This window comes from Nansenia antarctica, assembly GCF_963989245.1.
Source record: "Nansenia antarctica genome assembly, chromosome: 8".
NCBI lineage: Eukaryota > Metazoa > Chordata > Actinopteri > Argentiniformes > Microstomatidae > Nansenia > Nansenia antarctica.
In genome coordinates, this window is record NC_137678.1 from 24,198,148 (window position 1) to 24,221,012 (window position 22,865).

The window sequence follows — 22,865 nt, forward strand, 5'->3', positions numbered from 1 at the left end:
CTCCGAACAGCTGTCAGCGTCTTTTGTTGCTATAGGAAACCACTACTCTGCTTGCGATTGATCAGCTGTCAGCAGTGTTATTACAGGTACATTCGTAAACGGTCAGTTCGCTCGGGCAAACCGTCTTTTCAGTCAGAGCACCCATCTCTGAGCGGTCCCAGAGCGCAGTGCTCTGAACTTTGGAACTGTGTTAACAAAGTCTAATAAAAAATTAATAAATATTAGCATCATAAAACAGTCTGTTTGTATTCTCTGATGTTGTCTGAGTTTGTTTAACAGCATTAAACAGCATTTTTATTCACATTCACATGGCTTTTCTGCTCTCTGGTAAACTAATGATAATGATATTCCAACTGCCCAGTTAAATCAAATCCATTATTTGGCATTCAGTGACATGCTTTTTAAATGATATAACACAGAATATTAGTCAACATGAATATTCAGGGAAGAAAAAAAGCCATATTTTTTTTATGGGGGGCGGTAAGAGACCTGGATAATGGACAGGGGGGCGCTGGCCCAAAAAAGATTGAGAACCACTGGTTTAGACGGTAAGGCAGAGAATTCCATGTCGAGATCTTTATGGATCACACACACACTTCTTTCTTTCTTTTTTTTCTTTATTTATCCAGGGAAAACTGAGACCAAGGTGTCTTTTGCTCCCTGTCTACACTATTAGTATGATTACAAAGCTACATTAAATATATATGAAATATACAACACAATAAAATACAAAACATTAATCGTAAAACTAATTAACACAGCGTGAGCTTAGAATTATAAGGTTCTATCTCCGTTTAGGGCAGTTCAGAGATATTGAGCGTCAACGTTTTTACATTCCATTATGTTTTGTGAGATGGAACCTTTGTATTTCATGAATTACTAACTCAAAAATGTCAACATTTAAAAAAATAACACCACACATGCATTAATAAACACCTAATGGATCAGATTATGTACAAAACTAAATGTTGACAAAAATGGAGATAGAACCTTATAATTCTAACGTCACGACAGGCTAATGTACATGCAAACTGAGATGCACAGATTAGGGATGAGACTACATTAGCAAAATACTCTAATATTGATACAGTATCGGGCCACAGACAACCTACAGCAGGGGGTCTCCATGTCTGGCAAGGCTCCAGGGCCATGAGGACAGTGTTGTCAGGCAGGGACATGAAGAAGTCCTCAGAGTCCACCTCAGTCCCGTCCTCCTCACACACCAGGGACAGACACATGGTGGACAGGGACAGCAGCAGAGCCTCGCACACCTGGACAGACAGAAAGCCAAGGGATATTTTCAGGAAACAGTCCAACTAAGTGAGTATGAAGTCAAATCTGTATTATGTGTTTGGTTTTTTCTCCTCAATATCTCTTAATTTTCATAATCATTGTGTTTTGCATCAAGTCTCTCTCTCTCTCTCTCTCTCTCTCTCTCTCTCTCTCTCTCTCTCTCTCGCTCTCTCTCTCTCTCTCTCTCTCTCTCTCTCTCTCTCTGTCTCTCAGCTCCTCCAGAGTGCCGGCTGTGACGCCCTTCCTGGTCTCCCTGTCTTGGGTGACCACTCTGAACGGCCGTTGGGGAGCCGACCACACACGCCTGGACACGGACCTGTGGAAGAGGAAGAGTGAAGATGATTTTCAGACCTGATGACACAGATCACTGGCGGACTCAGGGGGGGGCAGGGGGGGCGACCGCCCCTCCTGGTGCCCCCACGGTAGAAAAACGTCTCGCTTAAGTGCCCTTTTGAGTGGCAAAAATGCCCTTTTGAGTGGCGAAATTAGAGGATGTGCCCTATTGGCTGCCCTTCCAATGGTCTAAACTTGACCATGTGCACTGATGGGGTCCCACAGCGTTGACACATTGACATTGCCGTAGTAAGACAGCTAGACACTTTACCGCAGACTGTAGATGTACAAAGCTATCTTAATGACTCACTAATTATAGAACAAAAACAAACCCTCATATAGATGGTCCCAGGGTCGGAGTGGGACTCATTTTCAGCTCTGGAGTTTCATGCCTCAGACCGGCCCACTTTAGTTCACAACCGATTACAGTAGCCTATATTAAAATCATGTAATTACAACCGTGGTATTTGAAGCCGCTTTTCCACTACGGTGCTGACCTGGTGCTGACCCGGGTCAGCCCGCTTCGTTCCCCTTTTCCATTCGTCGTTCCAGGTCGCTTCGGTCCCAGGTCAGCTCGCTTCTTTAGCTCCACATCAGAGCAGGGTCTAAAATTTCATATCCGGGTCTCTTTGCCAGGCTGCGTGTGACGTGTGACGCTGCACACCGTTGATTGGTCAATGGAAAATCGTCATCCCATGTCCCATCCCATATTATTTCTTCACTAACCGCCATCTTGAAATACCACATTCACTCTAGGAAAATGTCACTACATTTTCTGTAATAGCTTATTAATAAAGATTCAGAAAATTATGCTGACCATCGTATTATCTTAGTTTAATGTCATTTCAATGAATCATATAACTTTTATTTACAACAAGCACAACACAAAAATCGCTATTATGCACCGGCTTTGTCCGTGAATAACACCGGCTGTGGAGGTGTTACAAACACAATACTCCTTTGCTAACTTCACCCTCTGTCTACGGTCATTTTGAGCCCTTAACCACCGCGCTGACACCCCGAGAAGTTATGCTTTTAACCGTAAACTCGATGAACCGGGAGTTCGCCGTTCACTCATGAGTCAAATGCCGGTTTTAACAGGGAATTCGCTCCGCGCTGTGTCCACGGTGATAGGAGTGGAGGATCGACTCCATTCAAAAACGTTTGAATTCCCTGGCTTCTCCTCTTTACGGACACGTTTGAATTGTTATCCTAACCCCCGGTAAACCGAAGTTATTAACCCGCAAACGGCACCGTGTTTGTCTGTGAATAACACCGGCTGTGTCATGAGTCAAATGCCGGTAGATTCGCATCTTGTCGGCGTTTCCCAATGATGATACTACAGTTCATACAGCAGACAAGTGAAGGCAGTGGTTTTAAGGGTTCAAAAAACATGACTTTATTATGTGTACATAGCTTCCTCTCTCTCTTTCTCTTTCTCTCCCCAAAAATCACGGCTGTTGCTGTGTACACCCGGAAGCTTTTTGCCAGGCTGCGTGTGACGAGTAACTCCGCCTACTATCGTCTACTCCTCCTACTAGTCCGGGTCGGTTTGTGTATAATGGAAAACCAGAACAGATCAAAGTGACCCGACCTGACCTCGAACTGATCTAACCCTGCACTAACGCGGGCTGCTGATGGAAAAGCACCATGAGTCTGTAATAGCGGACTCACTGTTCTCTACAGTCTTCTCTACATTTACAGGATGCTATGTCATGGGTTTGCTTCATTGTTCCCACACTGGTACAACAGCTCACCTGTGCCTTCTACTGTGATAGCAGCAATCCCTTGCTGGACACTACTAGGGTAACCAGGTCCCAACAAACCAAATGTGGGACAAGGAGTATGTTTGTGTGGGACAATGTGGGACACCCTCTCAACAGGCCCGGACCGAACTTTAGGTGCCCCTAGTAGCATCCGCTTCCCCTGGCCGAGTTGAGAGCGATGTCTATCCAATTTTTTAAATATATATGCATTTCCATTCTGTTTCCTATTCTGTTTGGTTTATTCAGTAGCATCCAATAATAGACTATGCAGATAAAAACATAACAAATATATAACAAATATATTTTATTTGAATGTGAACCTCACAATAAAGTATCTGTATGGAGCAGAAAGTGAAGTCAAAGTGCAGTATCAATTTAGGCTAGTATATTAATAAAGAAAAGTAGCCTGACAGTGTTAGGCCTGTAGATGATTGAGTATGTAGGCTATCTAGTTAGCTAACTTGCCTCCCATTTGCAACACAAATGCATTGACATAGCTATCAAGGCTAACGCGCGCACACACTAGACGAAAACATAAAACACAACTCTGCACTCATTCAGACAATGACAGTGATAACAGCTGGTTAAGGATAAACCAATTGCCCAAGTCATTTTTCAGTGTTTTACATAGCCTGAAACTACAGATTGTAAGCTTTCAAATGCTTTTTAAATCGGATTTTTTTTTTAGGACGACACAAGTATTTGAATGTTGGTGCACCTCAGACAGAGACTGGGAGAAAAATCACTCTGCTGCAGCAACAAACGCTGTTAACAGCTAGCGGCTAACAGTGGTACATCGCTACGAACGTCTAACTACGTTTTTATAACATCGCACAACATGCTGAGAACATGAACATGCTAAAAACACATAAATAGATGAACACACAGTCCTTGATTTTGAACCCATCCTAAAACAAAAGTATGTTTACAAGTAAAGTGGTCACTTACCAGTAGCCTACGGCAAACGAGAACAGTGAACCCAATCCACAAATGATAAGTATTTAGTGATCGTTAAACTGTTGTTTGTTATATCGAGTGGGTACTTGATACTAGATATTGTTGACACAATAAGTTTCACTTTACGAGCCCTTTGAGTCAGCGGGTGGTTCGCACAAGCAGCCAGCTCCCTATATCCACGTGGGGCCGTTGCCATGGGAACATGAATGCTGTTTCCTGATAGGCTGAAGACGTTCCATAGAATCTGGACGTTCTGCTGCAACTGAACATGTCAGCGCTTGGTTGCGGCGCTTTGTTGCGGCGCTTAGATGGACACTGGCCCCGTGGCCGCGCAAAGGGGGACATCTGGTCACCCTATTTATATGGTATCGGCCCAGAATGGTACCGGCCCAGCCGCCCAGAACGGTATCGGCTTGCAAGTACTACCATGACTGAAAACCGGCCCAGACCGGCCCAAAACCAGACCGGCCCACCGGGAAAACTCCAGATCCTCCCGATTAGCCACCCCGGGCCTGTCATATTTTGGCCAAATTGAGATCTGCCTAACTCTACTCTCCTAACACCGCTGATTCACTGTGCGTTATTGCCAATGCCGTCAGCCTATCAGAATGCTTGTTACATTCCAAAATCACTATCTGCTCAAGTCATCTCTTTGACAGGCATTTTTGACACTACATACAAAGATGGCTCGGCTGACCACAAGTGAAGTATGACCTAGGCAATTATGCTACGAGGCTAACAATATGATTCTGCAAAGCTGTCAAGTGTAATGAAAAGTGGTACACGGACAGTTAAAAATAACATTATTTAAGAAATATAACAAAAAGCAACAACTTATCATTTGATGCAATGAATCATAGGTGCTCTTTCTTTTATTACCTGTTTTGTAGCTTAACCCCAAAAGTCCCATTCCACTGCTATCGGCATAAAGGAGGAAAACAAACAAAAACCTACGCCACTCAAACGTCTTAGGAAGATCAATTAAAATATTACGGACTTTCTCTTTCCCCCATCTAATTTGATTGATCAATGTACCAACTGTCAATTGTGTCGAAATCATACGTCATAAGCTAAAAGCTGCTTATGAGGTCAGTCTGTGCAGGCTCCGCAGGCAGACAGTTCCCCCTGTCGTTCCTCGTGCCGACAGTTCACTTCCTTCATGATTTGCTCATGCGCTTCCTGGGTGAAGTGCTAACAGTGTCATTAACGGAGCCGAGCACCTTAGCCCTTGATGACGGCGATGGGTCGTAGTTTGATGGCCTTCTTGCTAATTCCAGCGTCATGGCAAGTGTTGACGACATCTGTCACATCTTTGTACGACTGAGGTGCCTGGAAACACAGAAAACACCATTAGTCCCTATTCATCACCAAATAGAGTCTGGTAGTACTGGAATACAAGACTGCTATGATTCTAAAAGGGTTATTCCATAGGTAAATCTTTATTTAAGACTCTAAAGCAGGGTTTCCGTTAGAAAAATTTGCCGTCGGACATCGTGTCCGGGAAGAATTCGATTTACCGGACAAACGTGATATATTCCGGTCATCATATTAAAATATAATATTTTTTTTTTTTTGCAAAATCATATTTTTTTTCTTCCAAATCTAATATAGCTGTTTGTCGCGGTGATTACTGTTGTGTAGCGGCCTATATATGCCATTTAATGTCTATTTCTCATCCGATACAATTAGATGCGAGCTATATAATATATAATAATATAACATGATTTGACGGATGCGCGCTATGCCATGCGTCAAATCCAGCGCTGAACGGGTCCAGCGCTGAACAGGCGCCTCACTGGGAACTGAACAGACAGCATCGATCAATGAACGGACTCCACATTACGTTAACTGAAGTTTGTTAAATTGTTTGGGATGTGAGTTTTCTATTTTCTCTTTCCAGTTTTACCCTTTTTTTTTAAATCAATAAAACAACGTCATTTCTATAAGTCTCGCTGGTTGGGAAGGCATTTCGTTTAGCTCGGGAGTATGACAATGGGAAGAACATAACTGTATAACTGAATGACAACAAATGTATGAGTAATGAGTAAAACAATGTCACTTTTATAGTATGTTGTTTAACTTGCCGTTCGGTCGCCATGGCTCTAGTGTGTGTAGCAGCTTCAGCTAGCTGGCTAGAAACTTCTAGGGGTGCGTTCGTAAACACGCTCTGAGAGCGCCGGAGCGCACGCTGGCTTCGATGTCACAGAGCGACCGAGTCGTTCGATTGGACGAGAGGCGTTCCGCGAGTGCTGATCGGATTTCCAGAGCGTGTTTACGAACGCACCCATAGATGGGAAATCAAGAAACCGTATTACTATGGTGGACGGGTTGGCAGGGTTGCCAGATAGGCATGGGTTACCGCCGAATGGGCTACTGTGTTTAAGCGGTAATAGACTGGTTAAACTGTAATCCCATCTGGCATCAATCCCATGTGGCACCTGTGCGCTGTTTCGCATAGGCCGGCCTACACATTAGGAGTCATCATCATGCCGGTGTCAAATCATATCATAATAAAAGAAATACATAGCCTATATATTCGTCTTTTTTAAAATAGAAGGAATCAGAATGTGAACTTTAGCGAATTGTATTCAAAGGGAATTATTTTCACCGGACAATATGTCCGACGACTTTTCAATATGTCGGACTTCAACAAAATTTACCGGACAAAGACCGGTAATTGCCGGTTAACGGAAACCCAGCTCTAAAGGCCAATTCAGTTCTTTCAGGTTAGTATCTAGTACTACAATAAAACATGTTTACAATTACTATTTACAATTCAAAGGGCTTTATTGGAATGGGAAACTTCCAGTTGAAGTTCAGTTGCAGAACTATTTTTTGTTGGCGGAGCCAAAATAAATGATTAAATAAACAAACAAATCATAATCTGTTGTCGCTTATTACTGTTAACTAATAAATGGTGCTGTAGAACTGTTGTATAAAAGCAATATCACACTTGAGGTCGTGCTGTTATACTGAATATCAGCACGGCTGTGATTGTCTTCGGTGCTCGGCCCGCGGCCGAATCACAGCCGTGCTGATATTCAGTATAACAGCACTCCCTCTCGTGTGATATTGCTTAAATAACTGTCTGGTTTCTCCTGCCTACCTCCTCCATGACCAGTTTGGGCGAGGCCACCCGGATGGCGATGCCCTTGTCTGCCAGCTTGTCCAACACGTCCTGGAAGTCAAAGTTCCTGCGGGCTTTGGCCCGTGACAGGGCACGACCCTGAAAGCACAACGGTGAGTTGAACCACTCGTACACACAACCTTTTAGTTCTTGTGATGGGTAAATAGGTCAGAAGTAAATGGTGAAAAAACGTTTTGTTAGGTTGAAAACGATTGACAGTGGCTATTGGGAACTCTAGCAAGCAACATGTTCAACATCGGCCGATCAAAGGGTGATGCGGTGAATAACTGATTGATTCGTCGGAAAGAATAGATAGAGAGAGAGAGAGAGAGGCGTAGAGGCCTTGGGTGATGCTTACCGCGCCATGGCAGGTGGTGCCAAAGGTCTCAGTCATGCCCTGTTCTGTGCCTGTCAACACATAGCTGCAGGTGCCCATAGTCCCCCCGATCAACACAGGCTGCCCTGTGAGCTGGCGGCAGATAGAAACAGAGACTGAGGTTTAGTTGATACGGTTTTGGCGAGTATAACGTAAACATTGTTTTTCAAATGTTGCTCACAAATTAAGCAATGACTTAACCAAGCTCTGCAGCATCCCAGGATGTTCTAGAACATCCTTACCTAGCGACCATTCTAGACTATTCCACAGCACTAGAACATCCTTACCTAGCGACCATTCTAGACTATTCCACAGCACTAGAACACCTGGCCTACCTAGCGACTATTCTAGACTATTCTCTAGAGGTGTCAGGTGACTGTAGTAGTTGCCGGTACCTGGTAGTCGACGGCGATGAGGGGGTGGTGCGGGGGGAAGGCCCGGGTGGAGCCCTTGCGGTGCACCAAGAGGGTCTTCTGCCGGCCGTCCACCATGTGCTCCTCCACCTTGGCGATGTTGTGGGACACGTCGTAGATGACGTGCATGTCCAGGTCGTCGGGCGTGGTGGTGAACACCTTGGCGAAGGCCTGAGGGGGACGGGAGGACCAACAACCGCACCAAGGAGATGTTACACCGACACACCCACGGCGATGACCACCTCAGACCTCTGAGTACATATGTAGTGTGTGCTGTACACTTCTGACACGTTTCAACTCGCGCGGATAGACATTGGCTTTTTTCGTCGGCGTCTAAAATGTCTGCTTTTGACCTGTGAGTGCTAACGGGTGCATCTTGGTATTCTAGCTTTTTACATTTTTGGGTCATTAAAGGTAGACTCTGGGATATGACGTCAGGCCAGGAAGTCCCAGCAACTTCTACCAGAGATATTCACTTCATTACTTTATTACTGTAGGATTACTTATTTTACTTATTATTATTATTATTATTATTATTATTATAGTGATTTTGTATCTGAATGCTGCAATGCCAATGTTGAGGAACCAAAGCGAAAGAATTTTACCTGTGTACAGTGAGATGTACAGTGAGATGTAAAAGCGATTCTGACTCTGATATTAATACGTGAACGACACCGGGTGGCTCCTCTCATTTCTCCTCTCAGGCCAACACCCTGCCAACATTTAAACAGGCCCTCAAAACCCACCTCTTCCAGCTCACCTTCACCAGTTAACCCTCTCCCCCTCCCCTTCCCATGTGTCCCCAGCACTACCTTAATTAGGCCCCTATACATTATTTTATTACATTTTTTGTTTCTTTTTATTATTACTACTCGATCTTTTCAGTTTGTAAAGCGTCTTTGAGTGTCTAGAAAAGTGCTATATAAGTCTAATGTAGTATTATTATTATTATTATTATTGTTTCCTGATCGGCTCCGTTTTCTGGTAGCGCTGCCCGCCCCTTTCCCCCGTGGACGTCACATCCCAGAATCGACCCTCCATCGACCACGGCCCCCCCATCGTCTGCTGTACCTGTCTGGTGAGGAAGGTCATGGAGGAGCGGTTGACCCAGGCGTAGTTGCCGGCGGCGGCCATGCCCTTCAGGTAGTCCTGGCCCTCCTCCGACGTGATGCGAGCGCAGGCCAGCTGGCGGTCGTTCACCGCAATCTTGTCCCGCTTCATGGCCTTCTCCATGGCAACAAGGGCGTCTACAAAATGTAGGCGTCCAGAAATATCCCCCCGTTAAAAAAACTCCTCACGCTTACAACCCCGGGGTAAATATGTTACTAGTTTATGAACACAGCCCAGGCACGCTGTTTTGAGATGAACAACAACAACATCAGTTCATATTATTTCAGTTTGAAATAACAGCCACATAAATTGACCCAAGAACAAGAAGTTAACTGCAATTAACCTAAAACAATAATACACACATACACACATGCACACACATGCCATCACAATCATTTAGAATCTCTGAATTTAGAATGTTTGGTTGCTGAAATATGATTTGAAAATATACACATTTGACTCATTGCCATAGAAACTAAGAATTATAAAGATGCAATTACTTTTGAATATGTTGATGTCACAATCAATCCTAGCAACTTCAGCAGAATGTTTGAGATTAGAATGTTTGGTTGATACTTGATAGGCAGCAATGTTGAATGGAATTCAGTTTTGGTGGCTACAACCCCAAGACTAGACCTGTGACTTATTTCTACAAGCTAAAATTCCAAATTTTTCAAAAATGAGCGTCCATACTCAACAAGTTGACCGTTCTGCCACACTCCAGGTGCTCTCTGGTGCAGGGGAGGGAGGCAGGTGTGCAACCAAGCCTCGGCTCACATCTCCAGTGAGTACCTCTCTCTCGCCCAAAACTCTCTACAACTCTCTAAGTATTTGTAAAACTGCATAATTTGTGAAGAAATTACATTGTAACAAGAATTATTCAGAAATGTATCATGACTTCTTCTACAGCCTCTCTCTCCTCAGCCTCACACACCTGTGCAGGCAGCCGCCCCTGGTCTCCCACCCTGGGACACCTGGCTGAACTGGGAGCAGCGGTTCAGACACAACATGACCGTGCTCCAGCACCACTGCTACCAGATCATGCACGACCACAACCTTTCTGAGCAGGATATGGGTAGTCTGGTCCACATCTACAAGGGAATGATGTCCAGGGCTTTGAGTGACCACCAGAGAGATAGAGAGGCCATCATTCGTTCAGTAGCATTGCTGAAGAAGAGGAAGGCCAGACTTATGGAGGAGGAGGAGGAGGAGGTGGAGCCTCCAAGGAAAAGGCAGAAACAGGAAGTCGTTTCCGGGGTTCCAGATTTGGCTGAGGAGATAGACTTCCTGTGTCTGAGACTTGGGTCCCTCACCCTCTGATTGACAGCTTGACCCCTCCTCCACTTTGAATGGTGTGATGTGTTGAATTATTATTTATATGTTTTGAAAAAGTAGTATAGTAGAGGTAGTACTAAGATAGGATAAGATGGTAAGTAACACATACACATACACACCCACACACACACACACACACACACACACAAACTGTGTGGGCATGATGACACACACACACGCACGCTACACACACACAAACTGTGTGGGCATGAAGACACACACACACACACACACACACACACACACTGTGTAGGCATGATGACGATGACACACACACACACACACACACACACACACACAAACTGTGTGGGCATGATCACACACACGCACACACGCACACGCGCACACACACACACATACCAGGGTATATACTTCTGGGAGAATCTTGAGGTTTATTTCAATACCTCTCTAAGACTTTTTAAAGACCTTGTCAATATCTTTCCAGACCTCACCGCCACTTCAAGCTGTAACCGTTTACATCAGTGACACCTTTAACTTAACAGTTTTAGTTTGCAATAGACTAGACCACTATCATACAACAGAATTTCCGTTAGTTTTTTAATAAAACTAATAAATTCACGAACTTTTACCCAAAAAAATTAGGACTCAAACTCTTTGGACAGAGTCTAATTCAGAAAAATACCAACAAAATTCAAGACCTCATAAAATCGTGATAAGACTTTTTATCAACTTTTAATACTTTTCAAGACACCGCGGATACCCTGAATATATCCTGGGTCCCCTTAACCGGGATGGGAGAGCGTCATCGTGCACCGAGACCAGCGTGGCTGACAACATTGTGCGCTTTTCTGGAAAAATGTACGCTGGGCTGGCAGGGGAAAGAAAGAATGCCCAACGGTGCCACGTGCATTATGGGAAATGTTAGCGGAGGAAAGAGGGGGGGCTCACCTGTGGCCACCTGGTGCCCCAGTCCTCTGCTGCCGCTGTGGATCATCACACACACCTGGCCCTTGTGGTCGATGCCCATCTTCTTGGCAGCGTAGTCGTCGTAGATCTCCTCCACCACCTGGATCTCGGCGTAGTGGTTCCCCGCCCCTAACGTTCCCAGCTGGACGAGACGAAGGGGTGGGGGTGGGGGTGGGGGGGGGGGGCACAGCGTTTGTAGGAGAACGCAGTGTGGAACGTGTAGACAGTTCATCGGTAGCGACGGTATAGGGTGTCGTATATTCCAATGTGCACAGGTTTAGGCCCTTGTGTGTATAAGGTGTGAGGTGGGTTGTGGAGGTGTTATAAGGTGTGAGGTGGGTTGTGGAGGTGTTATAAGGTGTGAGGTGGGTTGTGGAGGTGTTATAAGGTGTGAGGTGGGTTGTGGAGGTGTTATAAGGTGTGAGGTGGGTTGTAGAGGTGTTACCTGAGGCACCTTGTGTGTATAAGGTGTGAGGTGGATTGTGGAGGTGTTATAAGGTGTGAGGTGGGTTGTGGAGCTGTTATGAGGTGGGTTGTGGAGGTGTTATACGGTGTGAGGTGGATTGTGGAGGTGTTATAAGGTGTGAGGTGGGTTGTGGAGGTGTTATAAGGTGTGAGGTGGGTTGTGGAGGAGGTGGTACCTGAGGCAGGCCCCTCTTCTTGGCCTTGGAGGAGACCTTGTTGGGGTCGGCCTGGAGCATGCGGCCGTACTCCTCGCAGTGCTCCTTGTCCTCGGCCCAGGCGTAGCCCTCCCTCAGGGACCAATCCACCCCCATCTCCAGGGCCTCCTCCAGGTCCCTGCAGCATCACACACGGCATGTCAACACCACCACACGGCATGTCAACACCACGCACGGCATGTCAACACCACGCACGGCATGTCAACACCACGCACGGCATGTCAACACCACGCACGGCATGTCAACACCACGCACGGGATGTCAACACCACACACGGCATGTCAACACCACACACGGCATGTCAACACCACACACGGCATGTCAACACCACACACGGCATGTCAACACCACAACACGGCATGTCAACACCACGCACGGCATGTCAACACCACAACACGGCATGTCAACACCACGCACGGCATGTCAACACCACACACGGCATGTCAACACCACGCACGGCATGTCAACACCACGCACGGCATGTCAACACCACGCACGGCATGTCAACACCACGCACGGCATGTCAACACCACGCACGGCATGTCAACACCACGCACGGCATGTCAACACCACGCACGGCATGTCAACACCACGCACGGCATGTCAACACCACGCACGGCATGTCAACACCACGCACGGCATGTCAACACCACAACACGGCATGTCAGCGCCACACACAGCAGGGGGGTATTCCACGAAGCTCGATAAAGTTCTAAGCCTCAAAAATGTTAGCTTGCGTTCGGTGCCATCAATGTGGCTCAAATAATTCGCTGCTTGGTTGAGCTCCTTCTGAGTCAGATATAATTAGCCTGCTCGCGACCAGGCTAAAACACAGGCTATGGTAAGACGCGCGTCAAAAAAGGCTCACAGGCGGAAACTAAACCCCGAACGACAGTTCCTCTTTTAGGAAATATTAGTTCCCACTTCACACAAGATAGATAGATTAGATAGTTTGACTGTGTGATAGATAGATAATTTGATAATTTGAAAGTGTGATCGATCAATAGATAGTTTGATTGTGTGATAGATAACTTGATATTTTGAAAGTGTGATAGATAGATAGATCGATGGATACATAAATTAAAAAGTGTAAAAAATAAAATAAAATGAATAGGTATGTCTATCAACTTGCATTGCTGTCATCACAGCGGTCTGGCTGGCGTAGTGGTTAAGGCAGTCGGTTGGGGTTCCAAAGGTTGCGAGTTCGAGACTTGACTAAGTTTTTTGTTTTTTTTACATTTAACCGAAGATTTCATGCAAAGGCTTCCAACACCATTGTAATCGTGTCAGTTCTTGTAAATTAGCCTGCACCATAATTTTATAGCCTACATACTTTTTTAGATGAGATTTTAGATTAGATTCAGACAACGAAATGCAGTAAAAAGTGTGTCTGAAGAGGGATTCGAACCACGTCTAAAAATGATGAATAAATCCTGTGGCAGCGGTCGATACCACTAGGCCATTGTGGCGTTATGACGATTGGTAGCCTGCTGCTGATATCACCACAGTAGTAATATTCATTTATTAAAATATGAACATATAACAATAACTGGGGCTAGTATGACCTACGCATTTAATCGGTCAGCAATTTCTTGCCAAACCATTTCCCTCGCCTTGTTAATTGCGGCAGTATTGCACTATTTTACATCTTATTTTTCCGTCTTCATAAAAATCAATAATTCGGAATGCTGCGCAAATGTAGTACCCCTGCAGAGTGGAGTATCTTCATTTCGACAGATCGACTCTTCAGGGCTCTTTATGTCTGCGTGCACGCGCCCATATCGAAGATTTGTAAGCCTGTCTTCTGTGAACACTCATCACACAAGGCTGATCCTCGTTCGAGGAATCACCTGAGGCTTGAATTCCAATCTCGAGTTGCCTGAGCGCCGCATTTATTTATATCGCCGCTATACTGATCCACCTTTAGTGGAATGGCCCCCAGGTCAACGCCACACATGGCATGTCAACACCAGACACAACAAACACACAACTACCATGTGTCCACACAACAAACACACAACTACTTGTGGCGACTAAGGTTGGGGTCTATCTATCGGGGACACAGCTACAGCCTTCCCTCCCACCTTGAAGCGGGCCACTGATGTAACAGTGGTGTAAGCAAGACTCACTCAAGACAGGCTGGGTGCAACTGGTAATGAAGGCTAAGGGATTTACCGCCAGCCAGGGCAATGAACGACTTCCCTGACAGCTCCTTGGGCTCTGCCCCCCCCGCCCCCTCCCCCTGGTTTAAACGGTGGGTGCTTACTTGGCGTTCATGGGGATGACCCCCTTGGAGCCCACCCCCACGGGGATGTGGTCGAACAAGGCCTGGGCCAGCTGCTCCTTCACCGGCTGAACGTCCCCCTCGTCCAGGTTGGTCCTCAGCAGTCGCACGCCGCAGTTGATGTCAAAACCGACGCCACCTGCACAGAACCCAGAGGCACACACAGGATGGCACGAGGGACACTGTGTGTGTGTGTGTGTCTGTGTGTGTGTGTGTGTCTGTGTGTGTGTGTGTATGTGTGTGTGTGTGTGTCACAAACCAACGTACCTGGGGACACTACAGAATTGGGGTCGCTCATGTCGAAGGCAGCCATGTTTCCGATGGCGAATCCATACCCAGAGTGGACATCCGGAAGGCCGATGGATTTCTGAGGATGACATTGAATTTGGAAGTGATATTAGAACACGACCTTTACATGATTAACCAGCAAGTAGCAGTCGCACCCATCTTCACCAGCGAATTCAATGCTGCGTAGTAGCGCTACTTACGTGTACTATTCCAGGCAGAGCTGCGACGTTCCCGATCTGTTTCATGGCAGGGAGGAACCCACCGAAACCTGGTTTTGAAATAAACAAAACAATCAGTCAAATACAAACACAGAGAAACACACGATAACATAACAGCTCTTGTCTTGACAGGGTGGTCGTCTTGTTTACCTCCTCCTCGACAACCGTTCCGTAGTTCCTCAAACATCAGTTTCTCAAGGGGATCGTTGACATAGAACAGTCCTTCCACCTGTCAGTTGAGACACAGATGTTTCATATCAGCTGCCAAGTCACACGGTGCGTCTACTCTCCGCCATGGCCAGCCGTCAAGACAAGTCAGCTTTTGTCATAATAAAAAGATGCACAATGGTGCAGAAAACTACCGTCCAGTTTAAACGAAGAATGCAAAACCTATCATATACAACCGTGTAGAAGTTGTCTAGCTCGTATTCTGTCCACGTCTGATGTGATGCACATGTGCCGCTAACCGGCTGGCTCGTTTTAAAGCTTAACATGGATATCAATTCATTCCTAGTTTAGCAGCTTCTCACCTGCATGTTCGGGACGAACCCTTTCTTTATACGCCAGGTGTTCTTGCCAACCTTATCCAGATACTGTAACTCGTCGTTGTAAGTTCGACTCATTTTGCTCTTATAACATAAGTTGGATATTTCACAGATATGTCACCAGTGCCAGATCCCAGATCTGTGTTCCGTGAGCTGAAATAGCACGACTCCGCCCACCTACTTCCGGTCGACGGACACGACGTCTGGAAATGAGGACTTCTTCACAATAAAGTCAAATTCGGGGAGTAATCCCAGAAAAGACATGACATTTTTCACAATAAAAGTCGGACCATCGGTTGGTCGGTTGCTTCATGGAACCACAAACAACATGCTAATTATATGGATATGATAATTAGACATGAAACGGGGTTCAAGCCATCCACTCATCATCATCAACCCTCTTCTTGCGACTTGGTGATTTGACCCCAACCCCGCCAGTCCCATTGATGTACTTGCTGAACTAAGTGACCTTTATTTAGAACTGTTTTAATAGCGTCTACTCGGAACCAAAAAGGTTCTACAGTAGATGTGGTTCTCAGAAGAGGGGAGTGCATGTAAAAAGGTTCTACAGTAGATGTGGTTCTCAGAAGAGGGGAGTGCATGGAAGGCCTACTGGTCTGTCTTGTGTTCAAGCAGAGGAGTGACTGAAACCCAGCAGAGTTGTACTTCTCTCTTCCATCCACTAGAGGCAGCAGAGAACACTACTGTCTCAGGATGAACCAAGTGACCTGGATTTAAAACTGTTTTAATATGAAATTATTCGTTTGATTTGCATGCCTTGCAATTATTCCGTTTATTTTTATTTTTATTTTTTATTTCATAGATCGCTGAGCTTTTCCCAAACTTGTTAGAGACAAATTCCATGACCATGTGTACCGATTTTCAGAACAATCCGATTCTTTAATGGACAAAAACCGTTCTGTAGCGCCATCTCGTGGATAAAGAGAGGATTACATCAATAAAAGCATAATCATGGCGGCCACCAGACGGCTCATATCAAGGTTGACAGTTGTCACGGGTCAGTTTCTCCTTATGCATGTTTATTCAAGCATTGACCTAATAATACAGTTGGTAAATACAACTGCACATACTCCAGCCTATTGTTAGGTTAGATAAAATGGTAAAATAGGCATATCATTGTCCGTCTAGAAAGTGTGTGGCTCTGTTGACTGCTGCAACTTTTGATTGTAGCTAAACTACTACTATCCAGGCTTATTTTGATAACGTTTAAATAACATATACATCTAAATGCTGCATGGATGATGCACTGGCTCCCGATAGCAGCTCGCATCAGATTCAAGACCCAGATAAGTCTCGCAGTCAGTTCTCAGCCTTGACTGTGCCCTGCACCCTGCCTTCTCTTGACCCCTCACAGAAGTCAGCTTGTTGTCTTTCTCTCTCAGGAGGAGGCTTGTTGTCTCTCTCTCTCAGGAGGAGGCTTGTTGTCTTTCTCTCTCAGGAGGAGGCTTGTTGTCTTTCTCTCTCAGGAGGAGGCAGTGGCATCGGCAGGGCTGTATGCCAACGCTTCGCCTCTGAAGGAGCCACCGTGGTGGTCGCTGACATCAACCAGGAGTCGGCTGATCAGACACTAGCCAAACTTGCCCGTGACCACAAAGGGCAGGATCACATGGCGGCTGTTGTGGATGTGTCATCAAGGGAGAGCATAGAGAAGCTGGTCACCAGCATACAGGTCTGACTGGTGCACACGCACGCACACACACACACACACGCACACACACACACACACACACACACACACACACACACACACACACACACAGTGTGCATCTGTGATAGTTATCCTAAATCAAAGCTACTTCTTGAAACCATAAATCAGTTCTATAATTATTTCCCCTAAATCTAAATGCTGCTTTAGAGTGGTGAATGAACAGCATCATAGATTCAGTCATCATCAGTAATGTGCTGGGACATAAAATGCTGTCCTCCCTTCCCCTCCTCCAGTGTCACTACTTCCAGCCTCCCTCAGTGTGTGTGAGCGCTGCCGGCATCACCCAGGACGAGTTCCTGCTGAACATGGAGGAAGATGACTTTGACAAGGTCATTCGTGTCAACCTCAAGGTATCTTCGTACCTTATCAAATATATTCTTCACTTGACCAGGAAAAAGGCACAACGCACCCAAAACCAACTTCAACAAAGGAAATTAGTCTTCCTTTAAGGGTCGGTGACTCATCTGGGTTGAACCTCTGAAATATAACAGTAGATAACAGTAATTCATAATAGCAGTTGACTTGACTGTAACTTCCCTGTTCCTTCCTCCTCTCTCTTTCTACATTCCCTCCATCTTGATTCCTCCCCTCTTGTCTCCATCAGGGAACATTCCTCCTCACTCAGGCTGTCTCCAAGGCACTGGTTGCTTGTGGTGCTCCCAAGGGCTCCATCATTACTGTGGGCAGCATTGTAGGCAAGGTGAGTCAGACCTCTTTACTGTGGGCAGCATTGTAGGCAAGGTGAGTCAGACATCTTTACTGTGGGCAGCATTGTAGGCAAGATGAGTCTGACATCTTTACCGTGGGCAGCATTGTAGGCAAGGTGAGTCAGACCTCTTTACTGTGGGCAGCATTGTAGGCAAGATGAGTCTGACATCTTTACTGTGGGCAGCATTGTAGGCAAGGTGAGTCCAACATCTTTACTGTGGGCAGCATTGTAGGCAAGGTGAGTCTGACATCTTTACTGTGGGCAGCATTGTAGACAAGATGAGTCTGACATCTTTACTGTGGGCAGCATTGTAGGCAAGGTGAGTCAGACATCTTTACTGTGGGCAGCATTGTAGGCAAGATGAGTCTGACATCTTTACTGTGGGCAGCATTGTAGGCAAGGTGAGTCCGACATCTTTACTGTGGGCAGCATTGTAGGCAAGGTGAGTCCGACATCTTTACTGTGGGCAGCATTGTAGGCAAGATGAGTCTGACATCTTTACTGTGGGCAGCATTGTAGGCAAGATGAGTCTGACATCTTTACTGTTGGCACTCTAGATTTAGGGTCATTAGCTCGCAATAGCTTTACTATGTGACGGCAGCTGGTAAGAACTGTGAAGAAGTCGGCAACTGACCATGTGTTCAGACTTTTATTCAGAAACATTTTTATACATTTCAATGTTGTTGAAAATCAATGACACACTCGCTAGACAAGTCAAAATGTGGCAATGCAATGGATTCAATGAGTAATCCCCACTACTACCTAGTCAGTGTAGAGTAGTGGGGATTACACACCGAATCCATTGCATTGCAATATTTTGGCTTGACTAGCGAGTGTGTCATTGATTTTCCAAAACGTTACATTTACATCTTTCAGAACAAAAGTCTGAACAATTTGATTGGTTGCTAACTTGTTCCTGGTTTCACCTTCCGTCACATATGCCAGTATTGTTCCATTTCTCAGTGAGACAGTTTGTGCTAGCGCCAAAGACATTTGAAACTGAGAACGTCAAACAGCGAAGTGAGTGAAGGCCCGCAAAGTAGTATGCAGGCCAACGTCAACAGGAGAGTGGCAATTTATTTACAGGATATAATCGTTTGCTGAATTTCTCGCCTTCAACATCCTTTGGTGTCAGCATGCCATTGCTTGCTCGGATGAACGAGTTAAAAGCGGCTATTAGCAATTATTTGTGTTTGATGCTCTGAACAGGTAGGCAACATTGGACAAGTCAACTACACAGCCTCCAAAGCGGGAGTTGAAGGCCTGACCAGAACTGCTGCCAAGGAACTCAGCAGGTGAGACCTAACTTAACTCTATTTTAGCTTCTTTTCACAGCCAATGGTGTATCTCCCACACAACGCCTGTTATGCTTGTAGGTGGACCGGTCAGTCACATCATTGTGAGCATCAACAGCCCGCCCACATCTGAGTACACATACTGTACATGCGTGGGTTCTACAGTGCGTCAGCGCTCTGCTAGGCCGGTCCCTTAGATATACGGTACCAGGTGCTATATGTGAGTTAAGTGTTCAACAAACAATGTCTCTCTCTCTCTGTGTCTCTCTGTCTCTCTGTCTCTCTCTCTCTCTCTCTCTCTCTCTCTCTCTCTCTCTCTCTCTCTCTCTCTCTCTCTCTCTCTCTCTCTCTCTCTCTATTTCTCTCTCTGTCTCTGTTTCTCTCTCTCTCTCTGTGTCTCTCTCTCTCTCTCTGTTTCTCTCTCTCTCTCTCTCTGTGTCTCTCTCTCTCTCTCTGTCTCTCTCTCTCTAGATTTGGGATTCGGTGTAACTGCGTGCTACCAGGGTTCATAACCACACCCATGACTGATAAAGTGCCCGAGAAAGTGATCAGTAAGGTAGGACTGAGTTCTCGTTTCCTATCAGATCCAAACATCTCCTCGGGTTGTTCATATGAGAATGAATGTGTCATACACGTATGTTAAGAAAAGTGTCTAAAACATGCTGTGTGTGTGTGTGTGTGTGTGTGTGTGTGTGTGTGTGTGTGTAGATTACTTCTATGGTGCCACTTGGAAGGATGGGCGAGCCTGCAGGTGAGCTGATGGTGGAGGAAATGGTGCAGGTAGAAATCGGAGGACGGGCTCATTGTAATGCAGTGTAGCGTTTTGTACCGTTCCTGATTCCGTTCCATGCATTACATTGAGCCCGTCCTCCGATTTCTACGTCCACCAGCCTCCCCTGAATCGTATAGATACATCTCTGTTCTACTAGAAACTCAGTGCGCTGTACCGTTTATAGAACATTGATAAGACCTGTACTTCCTGTCTCTCTCCCTGTAGAGGTAGCTGACGTCTGTGCCTTCCTAGCTTCTGATGACTCTCGCTACATCACTGGGATCAGTATAGAAGTCACAGGTAATGAACACCTTGAACGCAGGATGCTGATGCTTTGAAAGAAAACATATATATATATTATATATATAAATATATAAATCATATTGTCCTGATAATGGATTTCATTATCTCACTCCAGGAGGCCTTTTCATTGGCTGAGCCAACTTTCCATCATCTTCACGAAGACCTATAAGAAACATATTCCTGCCATGCCTTACTTTGTAATTGAACTGATCATGGAGATCATTGTTTATAAATCTAGTCAATATGTACAGTGTAAATCAATGTCTGTTCAAGAAATTAAAACCTATATTTATAACTTTTGAGACAGAGTGATTTTTATTAGCTGCTACACACTTAACATAAGCCCTCTGCAGGAGAGCCACAAACCAAATGTTTATGGTTTAGTTAGAAACGTTGAACAGAAAACAGAGAGAACTCTAAGCCCAGAAAGAAACAAAGGCAGTGGAACTAAACAAAAACAAAATAAATGAACAAAACGAGAGAAAGAAAGACAGAGCAGTGGACTGGAGAGGGAGGCAGCCTTTATTTTAGCTCATCGTCTTACATCAGCTCATCGCAGGTGCCAATCTAATCAGCAACACTTCTACAATATGTATCAGGTGAGTTTGAATATAAAGCTGTCTTACCACAGTGCCCTATCTGTATTGCACTTCTACAAGTATTGCAGAGTAGATTTGTATTAGAGATGACTGATATAATAATAAACAGATATAATATTTCTGTATGTGGTCTCACTTTAGTGGTGTGTAAAATCACATGTAATTTCATAAGTATGTAAATTGTGATAACTTGAATAATAATAATAATGCAAACATTGCAGCTCAAAGTGCTTTAATCATTATATAATCATTATTTAATTATTTAGTCATTTAAAGGCAATATTAAAAAGATGGGGTAAAGTCTTGACTTGAACATTTTGCTGAGGTTGCATCCCTAATGTAAACTGGCTGCATTCCACAATTTGGGTGCATAACATGAAAATGCAGCCTCACCAAATCTCATACAATTCTTTTGTATGTGATGATCAACATTTTACATTTACATATACATTAAATCTGTCGTTATTTCAGCAAACATACGAGAAAATAATGATATAATGTGAATATCGCATTCATCGCTTTTATTTTGAAGTCACGAAAACGAAACCGGACGTTGTTTATCATTGAAGCTCCCCATCGTTTTCATTTTTTAAATAAATGCAAAACTTGTTTAGGTCCCTCCTAGTCAGGGTTCGAGTTATAAGCTGAACTCTGTGGGGGTCTCCAAAATAACAGTGCGAAATGTTCTCATGCACGCGCGAATCATGCCCACACAGCGATGGGACTTACACGTTTTAATTAGCTATAGGCAGTAGCGGATTAAGGTGGTCAGTGGCCCTAGGCTACTCCTTTGTGTGAGGACCCCCCGCCCCCATACACAAGCCTCCCCCCTCCCCAAAATATACAACTCACGAGCACCCTGCACACACACACCACTCATAATGCTTTACCATAAAACACTTAAACACTTTAATAACACAATAACACAACAGTGTTAATAATGCAAAGAATAAAAAAAAGGTTCAGTGCATTCAGTTCTGTCTCTATTGCTCTCCTCTCCCGTTGTCTCTCTGTTACTGTCCTGTTGTCTGTCTCTCTGTTGCTGTCCTGTTGTCTGTCTCTCTGTTGCTGTCCTGTTGTCCGTCTCTCTGTTGCTCCCCTCAGCTCTAAATGAAAGAAATGAATTAGCTAATTAGTTGGCATGTAAACATATAGTTAGGGTTGGGTACAGTTTGGGTTTTATTCGATACCGGTGACAAATCGATACTTTAAAAACGGTACCGGTACAGAAACATCATCCTCATCCTCAAATCCCAACATATCCTGACGCTACAGCTGCAGGCTACTCATTTCACCACATCAACAGCCCCACATGAAACAACAGCTATAAAAGCGATAGTCACACATGTATCTCGGCCAATAATTTTGTTATTATTTTTGCTATACAGAAGGAGCGAAAAATACATTAGGTTAGTACACTAGGTTAGTAAAAAGTAAAAGCCACCTTACCTTTACAGAGACAAGATAGACCAAAGTGGTCTGTTTTCAGTAGGCTGAGTGGTCTGTTTTCAGTAGGCTGAGTGGTCTGTTTTCAGTAGGCTGAGTGGTCTGTTTTCAGTAGGCTGAGTGGTCTGTTTTCAGTAGGCTGAGGGGTCTGTTTTCAGTAGGCTGAGTGGTCTGTTTTCAGTAGGTAGCAGAGTCCTCAGTAGTAGCAGCAGTAGTAGTAACAGTAGTAGCAGCAGGGCTAACGTTAGGTGTCATAGCAGGTTTCTTTGATAAAAACCCGACATTTTCTAGGCTTGATGACCCGGTCGGCAGCAGTGGCCTTTTTTTGGGCGGCATGGTAGCTACTGTATACTCCTGTAT

The 22,865-nt window shown here is 45.0% G+C and overlaps 3 protein-coding genes across 3 annotated transcripts; 1 reads left to right on the forward strand and 2 right to left on the reverse strand.

The window, feature by feature from the left end:
• Positions 1 to 705: 705 nt before the first annotated feature.
• LOC308164048 (lipid transferase CIDEB-like) lies at positions 706 to 3,356 on the reverse strand (the record flags this gene model as incomplete). The annotated part of the gene is made up of 3 exons (XM_080538209.1): positions 706 to 1,271; positions 1,495 to 1,609; positions 3,301 to 3,356. 3 exons carry the CDS (start codon positions 3,354 to 3,356, stop codon positions 945 to 947), a joined length of 498 nt encoding a protein of 165 aa, XP_080394335.1. The 3' UTR covers positions 706 to 944.
• A 206-nt stretch (positions 3,357 to 3,562) lies between these two features.
• On the reverse strand, positions 3,563 to 15,790 carry LOC308163439 (RNA-splicing ligase RtcB homolog). Its single transcript, XM_080537625.1, has 12 exons — positions 15,638 to 15,790; positions 15,258 to 15,336; positions 15,090 to 15,157; positions 14,869 to 14,968; positions 14,584 to 14,740; positions 12,279 to 12,435; positions 11,620 to 11,779; positions 9,337 to 9,512; positions 8,248 to 8,436; positions 7,835 to 7,945; positions 7,456 to 7,575; positions 3,563 to 5,678 (listed from the first exon to the last, which is right to left on the reverse strand). The coding sequence occupies exons 1-12, from the start codon at positions 15,728 to 15,730 to the stop codon at positions 5,571 to 5,573; spliced, it is 1,518 nt and encodes a 505-aa protein (XP_080393751.1). The 5' UTR covers positions 15,731 to 15,790; the 3' UTR covers positions 3,563 to 5,570.
• Positions 15,791 to 16,832: 1,042 nt separating this feature from the next.
• On the forward strand, positions 16,833 to 20,672 carry LOC308163631 ((3R)-3-hydroxyacyl-CoA dehydrogenase-like). The gene is made up of 8 exons (XM_080537806.1): positions 16,833 to 17,342; positions 17,615 to 17,731; positions 17,986 to 18,081; positions 19,300 to 19,385; positions 19,857 to 19,941; positions 20,094 to 20,136; positions 20,383 to 20,457; positions 20,576 to 20,672. The coding sequence occupies exons 1-8, from the start codon at positions 16,908 to 16,910 to the stop codon at positions 20,593 to 20,595; spliced, it is 957 nt and encodes a 318-aa protein (XP_080393932.1). The 5' UTR covers positions 16,833 to 16,907; the 3' UTR covers positions 20,596 to 20,672.
• The last annotated feature ends 2,193 nt before the right edge of the window (positions 20,673 to 22,865 follow it).

Coding starts and splice junctions, on each gene's coding strand:
- LOC308163631 (XM_080537806.1), top strand. CDS start 16,908: ATGGATGATGCACTGGCTCCCGATAGCAGCTCGCATCAGATTCAAGAC. Junction 17,732..17,985: donor TCATTCGTGTCAACCTCAAG/GTATCTTCGTAC, acceptor TGTCTCCATCAG/GGAACATTCCTCCTCACTCA. Junction 19,942..20,093: donor CCGAGAAAGTGATCAGTAAG/GTAGGACTGAGT, acceptor GTGTGTGTGTAG/ATTACTTCTATGGTGCCACT.
- LOC308163439 (XM_080537625.1), bottom strand. CDS start 15,730: ATGAGTCGAACTTACAACGACGAGTTACAGTATCTGGATAAGGTTGGC. Junction 12,436..14,583: donor GTCATCCCCATGAACGCCAA/GTAAGCACCCAC, acceptor GTGATGCTGCAG/GGACCTGGAGGAGGCCCTGG. Junction 11,780..12,278: donor AGAAGAGGGGCCTGCCTCAG/GTACCACCTCCT, acceptor CGTCTCGTCCAG/CTGGGAACGTTAGGGGCGGG.